We start from the raw sequence: 16477 nt of genomic DNA on the forward strand, positions 1-16477 counted from the left end.
AATATTTACATTAAACAGATCTATACCTCCTCAGTTACTGTAACACTATCAAAAGCATTAAATACATTTGAAAAATATAGTTACAGCTGATTACAAACAAACCTTTTTTGAGCTTCAGTCTCTCTCCTGGCTTGTTCTAATGCCAATTCTTCAGTTACTCTTTTCTTTAGTTCTTCTTCATTAACTACAATTAGCAGAAAAAAAATTAACTTTAAATGTGAAAAATGTGTTGCAGGAACAGAGTATTATGTCCAATTACAGAAGCAAGCAAAATTTTGCAAACTTTTTTTTATTTTCTTAATTTCTCTATTCAACAATCTAAGCATCTTCCAAATGTTAATGTACACATTTTCTTTAAATTGTCTTCATTCCACATTTTCAATTAACACACTCCCACCAAAAAAAAGTTATGTCATGTCACAAGAGAGACACACACACACCACATATATCTTCCTGTAACTTTGAACTCTAACACCTGAGCATCAACAAGTAAACTGGGTTAGGAGGGAAACAAGTTCCAGTAAGAAGGATGTCAAGTATCAGAGGGGTAGCCGTGTTAGTCTGGTTCTGTAGAAGCAGCAAAGAATCCTGTGGCACCTTATAGACTAACAGACGTTTTGCAGCATGAGCTTTCGTGGGTGAATACCCACTTCTTCGGATGCAAGAAGAAGTGGGTATTCACCCACGAAAGCTCATGCTGCAAAACGTCTGTTAGTCTATAAGGTGCCACAGGATTCTTTGCTTCAGTAAGAAGGATGCTCCTCTGGTAGCTCCCTTTTGTTTAAAGCGACTATCTCAAGTGCCTCCTCTAATCTCCACTCTGGCAAGAAGAAAGAATCATATTCGGATCCCAAAGCACTTAAGACATTAAGGTTAAAGCCAGCAGCCTGACCTCCACCCAGGAATTTTACAGAAATCAGTGCAATTTCCAGAGTACTGCCTCACACATCACTCAAATGGCCTGCTGCATTTTGCATTTCCCTGAGACTAAATGGTCCCAATGTGTAGCACCACAGAGTGAAATTGCAGCAGCCATGTCGCAAGCTGACACAGGCATGGATAAGGGAAGCAGGTCCACATCAGAGAAAGATTTACACACTTTTAGACTGAAAGGGGAAAAAAAAAGAAAAAAAAAAACCCTTCACCACAGGCAACTATTTGGTCTTCCAAAAATCAGCCATGAACCTACTAAAAGTCCAAGACTGCATAGCCTGAGTCAAAAATAGCAGACTCATCCCCCCCATCTCTTAACCAGGGCTAGAGAGCTCAACCATGCCAGCTACTCCTGTTGCTCTCATCAAATCATTGTTACTGCTTTGGTCTTATCTGCATTTGGCCTAACCCAGCAGAGTCTCAAACTCTCTCCAATTTCATAAAGACACTGATTATTATTATTATTATATGGGATTACTCTATTTCCTAATGTGTACCAAATATGTATCTCATATTTTAGAGCATCTCAAAAAGCTAAAAATACAAAAGGTATCAATTAACCTTAAGGAACATGGATCTATAGTTCACATGTTGCAGCACACACTAATCTCCCCCAGCATCTCAGTGAGCATCACAGATCAAACCAAAGCAATTAAGATTCTGTTAAGAATGTAGGAAATTTCTGTATTTTTATGGAGACTCAGTTTACCCACTCACTGTTTTATTGCTACCTACTTGGACTCGGATAGTTACTTCTTTCCAGATACTCCCCTAGCGCTGAGGAGACAGGGTGGAGTGTCTGACCATCATTAAGGACCATCAACAAGTGAAAATGTTATTAAAGTTCACATTTAAAATCAAATATACACAAGTTGAGAGGGAAGGTACTGTATCTCTGGGGTCAGGCTTGAGTTATGAGTGATTACAAGTATTCGTTACAAGGTTCACGAGATACATACATATCACATAACCAGCATAGACCCAGATTGGGGTGCAGGAGTTTTTAAGGCATCAGTACATGACCTGACAGAATGAAGGGAGAGCTGCAAAATAAGTGAAGCCAACTCTCTCCAGATCCCTAGAGAATGAGGTGTTACTACAGCCATTTACACCCAGAGGCTGAGCAGCTCAGGACAGAGGTACCAAAGAGCATGTTTCCTTAAAAAGAAGGAACCTTTTGGCTGCTGGACTAGTTGGAGCAGATGGGATTTACTGAAGGGGTCAGAGAGAGAAACTGTGATTCAGAGAATTCATGAACTGGATGACTGCAGACCAACAGAGGGGTCTTGGAACCCTGAAAGGACATGAACCCAAAAGAATGCTCACAACTCATGTGAACCTGAGGCAGGTAATGGTATATAGATGCTCATTGTTTTACCTGGATCTGTGCATCTCATGCTGTCTAAAGCAGAGAATTATTGTTCTAGAAATGCTTCTGCAAGGCCTGTGTCCGTTTACTTCAACTATCACATGTCCCTGGAGGGGTAAACTATAAACCTGAGTGCCCACAAGGGTGGAACTCTGAATAAGGAAGTGCTTAAGCTTCTGGGGTGTCAATACTCAACCTGGGAGCCTAGGACATTTAGATCACAAGGTTCCGTTTCCAGGAAAGGCGCGTGACAGATAATTCAATAAGATCTGCCAAAGATATTGTAAAAAATTGCCTTAAGTTTAAATATCTTTGGAGTCCACTGTATTATAAATGCAAAGTTTATGTGTAATGGTGGGATTGTACGTAACTTCTCTAGGGAGGAGACATGGCCAATGTAAACCCTGGGAAATGTTATGAACTTCAAAGGACTATTTTAAATATGCCAGCCAAGAAGGAACTTTTGGGACAAACAAGTTAAGTGGGTTACCTAGGACATACCTGGGGGGAGGAGGTGTTAAATGCAAATTCCCACCTCCAGACCCAACCTTTTAAAGCTACACACTAAGGAGAGAACCACTGTTTGACTACCTACGTATTCACAGATCAAAGACCCAACTAGTATAAAGGAAAGACTCACCTCTGCATAGGGGTTCTTGTTCTGAGCAAAAGGCATGATGAACTTGTAACCACAGAATAACCCTTGTGTGAGATTTGAAGGACTGAGCGCTACCAGAGCTCTTTTTGGAGCTGGGGTGATCTTTGGTAAACTTATTAGTATGTGTATAGGTTCTTTACTTGTTCTACTATGTTTTCTCTGTAATGCTTTCACCTTAAGAATAAATGTGATTACTTAGAAAGACCTGTGTTGTACATTATAGCTGTGGGCAATTAGGCTGTTTTTAAGTTCTGAGGCAAAAGCAGCATATGCAGGGAACAGTGCAGCCTGGAAAAAACTCAAGACAGGAGGGAGAGACATGTAGGTCTCTGCCCAAGAGAGGTGACGCCTGGGAGCTGGAAGCTGAGAAGTGGGTGCCTTTGCTGGACCAGAGAAGCCAGAGCTAGTGACTGAAACCTTCCCACACAAAGCACAGTCTCTAGCTTCAACATCTCTGGCACTCCTCCTGTGCGCAGCCTGTCTGGTACTTCTTGTCACAGTTCAGGACAACAGCACCTGTATCCCCTTCCATAGTCCAGCAAGGGCACCCACTTCTAGGCTTCCAGCACCCAGCCATCAACTCTTTGGGGAGGAGAGCTGTGTGTTCCCCTCCTGACAAAGGTTTTTCCAAGCAGCATGGTTCCCTGCCTATGCTGCTTTGTTTGCTCCTCAGAGATTGTAAACAGCATAAATGCCCACAGTTATAAGGTACCACACAGCCATAATACAAGAACTGCAAAAAACATTTTACACTAATCAATCTGAATACATTAAACTTAACTCTGAAATATTTCAATATTTCACATCTCTATTCAGCTCTTGGCAACATACGCACGTATACAGCATAACAATTATACTGCTTACCAGCATCAGTATCCTGAATTTTATTGTTCTTTTAACTTTTTTCTTACTCAAGAAGTCTAATGGAGCATGGAACTGTCTTTTAAAGTATAATAAATAAGATTCAGATATCAGCTCATACAGACATAACACATTTAACATGAACAATCAATCGCATATTGATCAGCCAAATACTAATAGGGAATAAAAACGGAGTGGTAGATCATTGAATAAGATTCTGTTATAGAGGTGGAATGCTTCCCAAATGAGAAATTTATGATATCTCACTGAAGATTATAATTTCAAGAGGAGGAGGACTTAGTATGAGAAAAAAACAAACAGTCTCAAAATTTCATTTGTCAGGAAAACAAAGAATCTGAAAGAAACTGCGTCTGTTAGAACGGGTTCCGGGTAAAAGCAAAAAGACTTTTTGCATCTAATGGTAATTTCTGCTCTGATCAAACGATATTCAAAACAGACAACTGGCAAAAAAAAAAAAACTACCAGAGAACATTAGAAGCTAGTAGATAGGTCTGGTCAAACAAGTGTCATCTAGGGAAGGTAAAAATAGAGCGGTTGCCAAAAAATAAATAAAAAGGTATAACAATCCTATAACAAATCTTGAAATGTTTGCATCTCACAAACATTATACCGTTCCATAAAGAACTGGTGAATGGTACTTCAGTGTATACACCGTCAAAGCTAAAGCAAAGTGGTTTTGCACCATAGCTCAAAAAATATACACTAAGAAAACAGAGGACCAATGCTTAATCCTAACCCACCACAAGGTTTTATCATGCTAGTGGACAACTCCAGAATCAACCTATGACCCCAATCACACCAGTCTTCAGAATATGTAGTGAATTTAAAATACTCATGGATCAACCAGCCCAGAAGACAGAGAGAAACATCACTGAATATATTTAATTACATCAATAATAAAAAAAAAGTCATGAAAAACCCCAAGACAAATTTGGGACACCTCACACGATTGCTTAAATTTATCAGTAGTATGGTAGACAGCACAAGTGTCTTTACAAAAGGCTACCAATGTTGCCAAAAACTGGAAAAAAAAATACCAAAGTGAGGTACAAGTCAATATAAAAAGTAAATAAATATTTGTATTTTAAGTATGTAAAATCATGTCACACACAACCCTGGTATAGCTCCTGCCTGACAGTCTTAAGACTGGTGTCTTAACAGCAGGGTGGTTTGGGGCAGGGTGGATTAGTTTAAATCAACTAAGGAATAAACCTATTTATTTAAGTCATTGACTGTAATCTTGTTCATATTTGTACTTTTTTAGTTTCCTAAAGAAAGATTGATTCTCATTGGTTGGTAATCACTAAGAAATAAAAAGTGTATTTGCAACTAAAAAATTAACAAGAACAGCATTTTGTTTTTAATTAGTTAAATAAAATTACTCTCAGTATGCTGGATACATTAAGAGAAAAAGGTTATAAAAAGGTTTAACAAAACATGTTTTGCATTTAAAATAGATTTATCAACCTAAGGAAGTTTTATCTGTAGTTAGCGAACTGAACTGTTTCTGATGAATATGTCCTTCAGGATTTAAGAATAAGTACATCCCGTCCTCCTGCACCCAGTTTTTATTCTGAGATTGGATGAGGAAAACAAGCTTTCCTTGTTTTTTCAATTTCCAAACTGTTTCTTAACTTTGAATGAATGAACTAGTCAAATAAACAGAAATGAAGAAAACATTCTCTCTGCACTTGCAGAAAAGCCTATTGATGTCAAAAGCTGGTTTAGCACTTCAACAAACTCTGGCCCCAGGTGCCCAGTCAGTGACTTCCACCAGTTCATCGATTTGACTTTTTTAAAAAACTTTGGCAGCAAACATGTATTAGTTAATAATTTTGTTATTTAAATTAAATGATTTTAATAGATTATAGTAAATATATAGTAAATTTAGACCTTAACATAAGTTGTCAATGTCAAATATAGCAGGGGTCTCAAACTCCCGCCTGGCCTGCAAATCTCCCCAATGTGGCCTGCGGGGCTCCAGCAGTTTGGGGGCCAGTTCTCTCCCTTGGCCGCACCTGCCACCCTGCGGAGCTGAGCAGCATCTGCCTGCTTGCTCCAGTGACTGCCAGCCCCTCCATGTGGCCCAGGGGCATGGCAGGGCTGTGCCGCCACACGCTGCCGCTGCCCCTGCCCCGAGCGCCCCTGCAGCCAATGAGACACTGCGGGGGCAGTGCTTGGGGGCAGAAGCACACAGAGGCCCCCCCAGCACACCCCGCCCCGCCTTCGAGCCCTAGGTAAGCGCTGCAGCCCCAACCGCCCCCCCCGACCCTGCACCCCCACCCGCCCCCCCCATACCGCCTCCCATCCCCAAACTCCCTCCCAGAGCCTGCACCCGTTCCCCACGCTCCCCCAGCCTCCAAACTTCCTCCCAGAGCCTGCACCCCCTTCCCACACACCCCCTCCTGCCCCCAAACTCCCTCCCCAAGCCTGCACCTCGTCCTCACACACCCCCAGCCCCCAAACTCCATCCCAGAGCCTGCATCCCCTCCCCACACACACCCCAGCCCCCAAACTCCATCCCAGAGCCTGCATCCCAGACCCTCTCCCCCACCTAAATTTCCTCCCAGAGCCCAACCTCTCACCCCTTCTGCACCCCAATCCACTACCCCAGACCTTCTCCCCCACCCAAACTCTGTCCCAGAGCCTTAGGCAGGTGAAGGGGCGGATTTTTTTTCTTTTTTTGGGGGGGTGGGCAGAGGGGGAAAGATGGAAACGGATTCTGGGCGGCCTGAGTAACATTGGACTGCTGGGAGGATTTGAGGATTGGCACTGGCCCTAAGGTAAACTGAGTTTGAGACCCCTGAAATATAGATTTATTTTTAAAAATAAACCTATAATTTAGATTTTTAAAACCTGATTTTTTTTCTTCGTTTTTAGTTTTTAATGTATCTTGGTTTGGGACCCACCTAACTGAGCCTGACATGCTCTTTAAGGCTTCTGAGTTCGAAGAGAGTCCAGGCTGTGCCCCTAGCACATTGTCTGTCTAACATCTCTTGCTGAGAGCTGAGACCATGGGGTCCATCTACCTAGGACCTGTGACTAGTACAGGCTCTTCCAGACTCCCAATAGCTTCAGCACAGCCTCTCCCGAAACTCCAGTTCTGTGGATGTTCTGGGTTCACAATTTAATTCTTATGGGGCAAGTGATAGGTGAAGCAACAAGACATATAGATGGACTTTGCCTAGGATTTTAAACACTATTACTCTTTAAATAGAATGAAAAATACTCAGTCTAAGACAGAACAACAACATGCACCTTTATATGCAGTTCCCCATCTCTGTTTCCTCACCATTCTGGACTATTCTTTGGGCTTAGGGAAGAGTATTGTGAGGACTCCAGGCTCATCAGCCTGCATCTGGCTTCTCACTAGAATCATGTTGTCTCTCTTCCTCTGTTCCAAGTCAGCTTCCTTCCTTTCACCTTATGGTCCTGCAGTAAATCAGGACCCTGCCCCCTGAAAGCATGGCTCTCTCTCCTGCCCAAGCTTCCTGTGCATCTGTGAGAGACCCTCAGCTTTCTGGGTGTGTCCCACCAACAGCCCCAGATTTTTTTTTCTGCTGCTGCAGGGGCCATGTCTACATTACAGGCACTACAGTGGCACAGCTACAGCCCTGTAGCTGTGCCACTGTAGCATCGTAGCTTAGACACACATTATAGCAACATAAGGAGTTTTTCCATTGTTTTAGTAACCTCACACCCCTGAGTGAAGGTAGCTAGCTCAATGGAAGCATTCTTAGGTTGATCTAACTGGGGCTATGGCTACACTTAAACTTCAAAGCGCTGCCGCGGCAGCGCTGGCCGCGCGCTGCTGCTAAGTGTAGTCAGCCCGCGCGCCAGAAAAGGGAAAACTCCCTGTCCTCCCCTCCCCCCCCCCCCCTGGGACGAGAGCGCGCGCTGCGCTGGGCGCTGGGGCTGCTGGGGCTGCGCTTTGTGGCGCTGGCGCTTTGCAGCACGCAGCAGCAGAGTGTGTTTGTGCTGCTGCAGCGCTGCTGCGCTGCAAGCTAAGCCAAGCCCCCTGGGTCTACAACAGGGTGTAGCTGCAGTGCAGCACTATAGCTATGTTAACCTAAGTTTTAAGGTGTAGACCAGGCCTACAGATTTCATTTCTCCAGCCCCCGAGGACTTGCCTACACTTAGTACACTGCAGTGGTACAGCTGCTACCTGTGGTGACGGGAGAGCTTCTCCTGTCAGCAGAGGTACTCCACCTCCCGAGAGGCGGTAGCTATGTCAACAGGAGAAGCCCTCCCGTCCACATAGTAATGTCTACACTGGGGGTTAGGTCAGTATAACTATATTGCTCAGGGGTGTGAATTTTCCACTGCCCTGAGCAACAGTTATATTGTCATAAGTTAGTAGTGCAGACCAAGCATAAGTGCAGGTTTACATTTAAAATGCTGCATCGGTGCACTTGCATCGGCAAAGAGTTAGGTTGCTATAACTACATTGCTCAGGGGGTAGAATCGTGGTACTAACATGAGGTTTCTAAGCCATCACTCTGTTCACAACGATTGTAGGTTACATCCTCTCGCCCATCCTTTGTTTTCTATATTTAAAGTATCAATTCTTCAGGACAGGAACTGCATTATACTATACATTTGTACAATGCCTAATAAAATGGGGTTAAATTGTTTTAGGAACCTCTAGTCCCACCATAATGCAAATAAATAAATAATGCTGCTACAGCAACTGTGGAAGTTTTATCAGAAAAAGTTCAGTGCAGATGTAGCTGTGAAATAATTGGAGGGTCTGCTGAACTACCTGTGATTAAAAGAAGCAGTTACACAGGATAAGGACACTGCAGACATACAAACTAATTCTTTTGCATCAACCTTTGCCTCAGAAGATGGAGAGTTACCCAACCCAGATCTATTACTTTCAGGTAAAAAGTTGAGGCATAGTCAGAGACGAAGATGTCAAAGACAGGAGGCATTTGAATAAATTAAAGAGCAGAAAGTCATACATCTCTGAAGGAATTTAAGAATGAAGCGCCAAAGTTGCGAACAAAATTATACACCAATTAAAATCAATTACTATACTGGAGGCTTAGAGGGTACCAAATGTTTTACTTAAAAAAAGCAATAGGGGAAATCCTGAGTTATTATAGCCAAACAACTTTACTTTGATACCAAGTGAGATCATTACAAATAGAACTAGTAAACAACTGTAAATGAAAATTATTCAAATCTAATATTATTCTTTGACAATACACCTCTACCTCGATATAACACTGTCCTCGGGAGCCAAAAAAATCTTACTGCGTTATAGGTGAAACTGCGGTATATCGAACTTGCTTTGATCTACAGGAATGCGCAGCCCCGCCCCCCGGAGCACCACTTTACCGCATTATATCCGAATTTGTGTTATTTCGGGTTGCGTTATATCGAGGTAGAGGTATATATCAACAAAATAGTGGATGAAAGATAACCTTTGACAAATTTATTCACAAGAGGCTGTTAAGAAAACTAAGCAGTCATGATGTGATAGCTAAAGTACTGTCACAGATTAAGAAATAGCTAAAACAGAAAACAAAGCAAAAGAAAGTAGCATAGAAAAGAAAGCAATCAGTGAGGTGGCAACATCTGCAGATGACTACCCTAAATCACTACCGAAGACTGTGAGGAACTTAAAAGGGAACTTAGCAGGTGAACACATTGGTAGAAGAAATTCAATTTTGATGAAAAGGTGGTGCACATTTGAACGAATAATTTGAATTATTCATGCATGTTGTTGGTTTCTAAATTGATTACAGCTATGCAGGAAATATTTGGGTGTCCTGGGCAGTTCAAAGAAAACTTCTGTTTGATGCACTGAGATGGTGCAAACAACAAAATATTAGGAGGAAAGGGAATAGAAATAATGCCAGAACAACAAAAATGAGTAATATTCCCCAGCCCAACTTGAATACCATGTCATTTACGGCCATTCTATCTCAAAGCAGATACAGCAAAGGATGGGGCTTTCTAAAAGATCTATCATCTCATCCAGAATTTACGGGCTTGATAAAGTAATCACTTAGCGGGGTTCTATAGACCACATTATGCATTAGGTCAGATTAGATTATCATAATAGTTGCTTCTGACCTTAAAAATCAATTAATGTATGACACAAGGGGGTCTAAAAATGAGAACAGTGAAAAAAGTGAAACTGGTTAATTGACAGAAAAGACAGGTATATAAGATAATGAGTAATATGGAGAAGGAAAATCATCGGCTTTTACTTACCCTCCCCTAATGCAGGGATAAGGGGACAATGCAAGGAAGCTGAAGGGCAACACGTTTAAAATTGATAAAGGGTGTTCTTTGTGGGGGGGGAGTTAATACAAAATGGGCAAAGAAATAGAACATCCACAGTTATGCTTTATGGTATTAAAAAAAAGTAATAGTTGGGAGTATAACTCAGGGCATAAGAAAACCACTGCCAAATGTTAGAAAGAAATTCTCCCTCTGGGCATGCTGTTCCAGAATTGTCTACTACGAGTCTCTTGCACTTATTTCTGAAGCATCTAGTACTATTAGAAACAGGATACTGGTATGATCCTGTATGGAAATTTCCTATATACACTAAACACTTACATTACCATCGAGTATGGGACAATGCTCCTTAAGACTATCTCCAAAACTACCATCTGTCTCACTATCTGGCAAGGCAACTGCAGCTCTATAGACATTCAAGTTAATGAAGATGTCAGGAAGAAAATTCTTAACTGCATGATAATAATTATAAATATTGAATCAGAAAGCACAGTGTTACAAACAACTTGGCGACCTGAAACATTAACAACATCAAGCTAAGGTTTTATTATGTATTTTATTGCGCCTTCAGAATTAAACTGACTTTTCCATCACCTTCCAATCTGAGACACAATATGCAAATAACTTCTATTTCACTGTTTGCCACTTAATAAGCACTCCAATTTGGACCACAGCTAAGTTCCACACATTACATGACAGCTATATAAGTTGAAAACCAATGGAAACAAGAACCTTGCAACTTTCATTCTTCTTTTTTTAATCTAGCCAATTGTACAAATTGTATGCAGTGCAAGTAGATTAATAATTTCCACCTGACCAGAAAAATAAATTTATATTCTTTAATTTTTATCCAATTAGGGGCTAGAACCATCCCCAGATGATACATGGACTGAAACAAAAAGTACTCTGAGCTATTAGGTTTTTGAAGCATGACAATAGGCAGTTTGCCCATGGGATAAAAAGTCAACATGCAGACACAAAGACGACTATAGGATATAGTTAAAACAAAAAAACTCCAGTGAAATTGCCTTTTCCAAAGGGGATTGATGAGATGCCTAATATGTCTTCTCTATGTCCGATACACTGGAATCCCAATAAGTTAAATAATCACTAGCTTGATTTTATAATTAACGAAAATCTTGTGTTTAAGGGTTTAAGGCACTAAACTGGGATTCAGGACATCTGGATTCAGTTCCTGGCTCCACCACAGACTTCTTGTGCTATCTTGAACAAGCTACCTAATCTCTCTGTGCTACAATCCACCACCTGTAAAATACTGAGGAGTTGCAAGGATAAACTCATGAAATGATTGTGAGGTGCTCAGACTACAGTAATAGTGCATAAAAGTACCTAGATAGAGTACATAGTTGGGCATTCATATACCCTACTTCGGGCTAGGTCTACACTTTGTGGGGGGGCGGGGAGGAAGTCGACCTAAGATACGCAACTTCAGCTACACAAATAGCATAGCTGAAGTCGGCGTATCTTATGTCGATTTACCTGGCCGTGAGGACTGCAGCAAGTCGACCACTGCTGCTCCCCCATCGACTCCGCTTCCGCCTCTCACCATGGAGGAGTTCTGGAGTTGACGGCAGAGTGCTCGGGGATTGATTTTATCGTGTCTACACTAGACGCGATAAATTGATCCCCGATAGATCTATCACTACCCAGCAATCCGGCGGGTAGTGTAGGTGTACCCCTTAGATTATAAACTCTTTGCTTCAGGGACTATCTTTGTGTTCTGTGTTGCACAGTGCCTACCACAATGAGGTCCTAGTCCATGAATCCCTAGACACTATGATAATACAACTAATACTAACCACCACATATGCTAGTCAGAAATTATGGAAAGGTCCAAAACATTAGTGCTTTACAAAAAAAAGTGTTACGGCAAATACTGTATTTAAAAGGAATGAAGCCATCCATATATTTAATACAAAAAATCCCCAACAAAAGTTTGGAGACTGGAATTAGAAACAAGTGGGAGAGATGGAGAGAGTTTTTCACCTCCAGGTTTAAATCCCAAGCAGACCAGAAACATAATCATTATTACCTGATGACTGTTTAGTGAGTGGCCTATTAAAAATGCATTGGAGGTCTAAAGCCTGCTGCCAGCCGACTAATATCCACCACATAAAAGCCACCACCAAAATGGCACCTTTCTTCACACTCTCAAGAGTTGTCTATAAGTGACTAGTCTTGGAGACTGAATTCCTCTCTCCCTTGAACTAGGTTCCTCCAGCTCAGGCTGAAGCACACTGGTAACTCAGGGAAAGCTCACACACTGCACATGTTCTGTGGATACGCAGGGAGAATAAGTTTTTCAGAGATTAAAAGTCATTAATGTCATCAAGTAAGTTTTACACCAGTCTCCTGAAAGTATAGCTACAGTAAAGTGTGCCGCTACACATTTATCAGAAATAATTAGACTGCTGATTAAAAACAAAGCATTACAAGCCAGTGAGGAGACTTCAGTGACCCAAGACACTGGCTGGAAGAGCAGAACAAAAAAATACCCAACTAACCAAAATTACTTGTTGCGCTGGTATTTGGTGGTTGTCAACTACTCCCTGGTTCTTGATCTGTTACCCTAGACTGTAAGTTAGCAGGTGAGGGGCCTTGCCTAACATATATGAAGTGCCAATCATACTGGTGGTGCCATAAAAATAATGTCACAGACACTCTGCCAATGGATTTTTGGCTTCTGGCCTTACTGCCCAACAATGTGAATGAGAGAACACAAGAGCTGTTATGCAGGTTGGGAAATGGAGTTGCAATGTGTCTTATGAAGTACAACTTGTATTTTCTTTCTACAAAATGATTTTTAAATGGTCTAGTAGTGGCCAAACAACATTGTACATGGTCTACAAACCAACAAATTGTCAAAACCAGTCTCTCGCTCCATGGAACAGTCATGAACCATCCTTCCACTCCACCAACACTAAATAAAGCACTGGGGATAGGCATCCACCTTAAAAACCAAAACATGCTTTTCTCTTTTGAAAGAGGAATCCCTGAGAGGCCCTCAGGAAGTTTAATGATGTGTGTACTAGGAGAAAAAGCAGAAAGATAATCATCCGTAGGGAAGGTATACGAGAATCACTTTGACTGACCTTATTATATACTTACTGAATTTCTTTATTTAAGAGCAACAGATCAAATCACCAGAGTACAGTCCTGAAAAATGCTATTCCTAAGTGGATTTCTTTTTTTAAGGGCAAATGGTACCCTCAGATACATGCCGCAAACAGCTCATATTTAGTCAGGGAGCTAAATTCACCACTAGCGTAGCAGTTGCAATTCCTACGGACTTAACTGGAGTTACAGCCACTTACACCAGTAGTATTTTTGGCACAGAAGCTGGGCATGCCTCCGAGGGAAGAATTTGGTTCTAAATGTTTGGTATTGGGACAAAACATTTAAGAGATTAGCTAGGGTAATTAACACAAAAACCTAATTTTAAGCATGCATAGTTCCAAAATAAAGTCAGTAAGTACAAGAGTTAAGGTTCTGAATGCAGTATTAACTACATCATGCTGCACCTCTTGCATATTTTATGGTACATATTTTACAAAATAAAAATATTAAACTAGAAGAAAAAAACAAAAAAAAGCTACTACCTGCGCCAAACGGAATGTAGCCAAGTCAACATTATGGTTGGAACCTTGGATTTTTCAAATTTTATGACTTTTGTGACTTTAGTTGTCGAAACTCTAATATTGAAAAAAATACTGATTTTTTTTTCCATTTATTTTCCTTGGTTTTGTTTTTACTTGCCTATACTTAACAACATTTGCATTTAATGGGCTTAATTAGTTTCTGACATTCAGACTTCAGTAACGGCTCGCTGTTACTACCATTTCACCTTGCTGTTACTACCAGCTCACCTGTGATTGCTTCCTGCAAGGCTAGGCTAAAAGAGTCACATATCAATTTACACAGATGTATACCTGCAATGGAAAAAACACAGGAATTTTTTTAAAATGAAACCTTAAGGCAAAAATTTTGCGCTGGATCCTTCAATTCTTAGGTGGAGAATGGGAGAGTAAGACGGCGAAGTGATAATGACGAAGTGGAGGCATCCTGCCCCGCGCTAAGCAGTGCTCAACTGTGATTTGAAAAAGCAATAATTACTCCTAGGGGAATTCTGCACCACAGTGCAATGCAGAATTCTGCAGAAATTAATGTTGTGCATGCAGCATTTCCTTCCCCCCCAGAAATGGGCTGCAGTGCTGCTGCCCACCACTAGGGGGCAGTGGACTCAGCAGAGCCCAGCTCACACACAGAAGACACTGCCTGGGGGAAGGGGGGGTGAAGGATTTCCCCCAGCTGCAGTCCCCAGCATGCCCTGAGGGAAGGAGACAGTGGCACACAGGAATCCCCGTACAAACCTCGGCCCAAGCATCAGGCTGTTTCTCCCTCTGGGTACTGGGGGGGGGGCACAGCTGCATTGGGGATGTCTGGGCTGGGGGGGGGCAACTGGACTCTGAGGGGGAGAAAGTGTGGGTATCTGGGCTAAGGGGGGGCCATGGCTGGACTCAGATGTACTGGATTGCGGGTGGGGGGGGCAGCTGGGCTCTGGAGGGGGGAGGGGTTGTGGGTGTCTAGTCCCCCGGCAGGGCTAGGGGAGAGCAGAGAAACAGGAACTGGGTCATCATATGGGTCTCTGACTTTCTACTCCAGGGAGAATTGTGGGCGTGTCTAACTGCTGACAGGTATTTTGAAATAAATTACCAAAATAATTGAAACTGGCGTTAAGTAGTGTTATTCTGACAAATAAAATTTGCAACATTTTAAAATTTTGTGCACAGAATTTTTATTTTTTTGGCGCAGAATTCCCCCAGGAGTATGTCTGTGCTGCAGTGTTTGTTGCCAGAACCACATATAATCACGTATAACTCTTCACTCTGCTCCTCCCACCCCAAGTCCACTCCTAACTCAAGCCTTACTTTTTTTTCTCCTCCATAAAACTCCTGGCCCTCCTCATACCCTCTGAAGATTAAATGGGCTTTGGTGAGACAGGGGATTAAGCAGGGATACGCATGGGTGGAAAGTTGTGTGTAGGATGAGGTCAGGTTTCCTGTGGTGCTGCTATTTTAGTGTTCTGGACAGTCAAAGCACCAGCCCCTGGGTGGCCCTGCAAAAAAATTGCTGATGGCTCAGGACATACTGTCTTGGGCTCTCCTACCAGCCACAGTCCCCAACCCCTTCAACCAATTCTTCCCTTGCACAGCTCTAATCTCTCCACTAATGCAAACCTCTATTCACACCCTCATGTCTGCCCAAAACCCTGCTGACGCTTCCATAGTTCAAACTCCCTCTTGCTGCTCATTCTCACTGCCCTCAGCCCCAAGTGCCTGTGGATGTGGAATCTGAAAAAGTTCATCTCAAAGGAAAAAATCAACCAGACTTTTAAATGCTCCCTCTACCAAAGTTTGTGACCATTTAATCACAAATTATAGAAAATTTGCCTGCCCAAAAACTGTAAGAATGTCGAATTCCAAGATTAATAGTTAAAATGAGAATCAGCAGGATTCAGCACTGCTTTAAGTGCAAATCTCAATACAGCCTAGAGTGCCTTCATGATACTTTACAAAGTACCTGTCACAAACAGCTTAGCATAAAAAGCACAAATGGATATGATTCAGAACACAAGTGGCACGGGATGTTTATCACTTGAATATTTCTCAGAACAGGAAGGTTTTGTATGTTGTAAGAAATTTAGTTAGATATGGAATGCTGGCTGATGTTAGCCCACAATGGAAAGGTGAACTCAGTACCGATTTTTTTCAAAAAAGACAGTATTATTTCTATAACAGAATATGCCAAATGCACTCATAAAACAAGGTCCCTGTTCCAGGACGCTTATAATATAAGTTAAACAGTTAAGGGATGCAAGGAACAGGTAACTAGAGCTGGTCAAAATATTTCTGGCAAATGAAAAAATTGTCAAAAATGCACTTCATAGAGAGAAAACAGTGAATTGTCATTATGAATGAAGTGCCTCTATGAATGACAATGAATAGTCATTGGGCTAGACAGAGAAAAGGACTCTATAACCTGGTACTTAGGGTACTCACCTAGGATACGGGAGACCCAAGCTCAAGTCCATGCTCCAATTATTTATACAAAGTGAAACAGTTTGAACTGGAAAGACAGAACGACCCATGCAAAAATATCCCATAGCCCAGTGTTTGAGCTTTCTTTTGAGAGGTGGCAGACCTGTGTTCACATCCTTTCTCCACATCCGGCAGAAGGCCCTGACCATTGGGCTAAAGGTACTACCATCAACACTACCTCCTTCTCTGGATATTTTGTGAATCAAAAAATCAGTTTCACGTTGAACACCACCTGCTTTCCAATTCACCAAAAAATTTCTC

General features: G+C 41.9%; 1 protein-coding gene across 2 annotated transcripts in view; it reads right to left on the reverse strand.

Moving 5' to 3' along the window:
• CHCHD3 (coiled-coil-helix-coiled-coil-helix domain containing 3) overlaps positions 1–16477 on the reverse strand; it is a 260383-nt gene that overhangs the window by 206013 nt on the left and 37893 nt on the right. For both annotated transcript variants that reach the window (XM_039519888.1, XM_039519887.1), the window contains exon 3: positions 103–184. In XM_039519888.1, the coding sequence (XP_039375822.1) occupies positions 103–184 (82 nt within the window). The remainder of the gene's footprint in view (positions 1–102; positions 185–16477) is intronic.

The sequence above is a fragment of the Mauremys reevesii genome, linkage group 1 (assembly GCF_016161935.1).
Source record: "Mauremys reevesii isolate NIE-2019 linkage group 1, ASM1616193v1, whole genome shotgun sequence".
NCBI lineage: Eukaryota > Metazoa > Chordata > Testudines > Geoemydidae > Mauremys > Mauremys reevesii.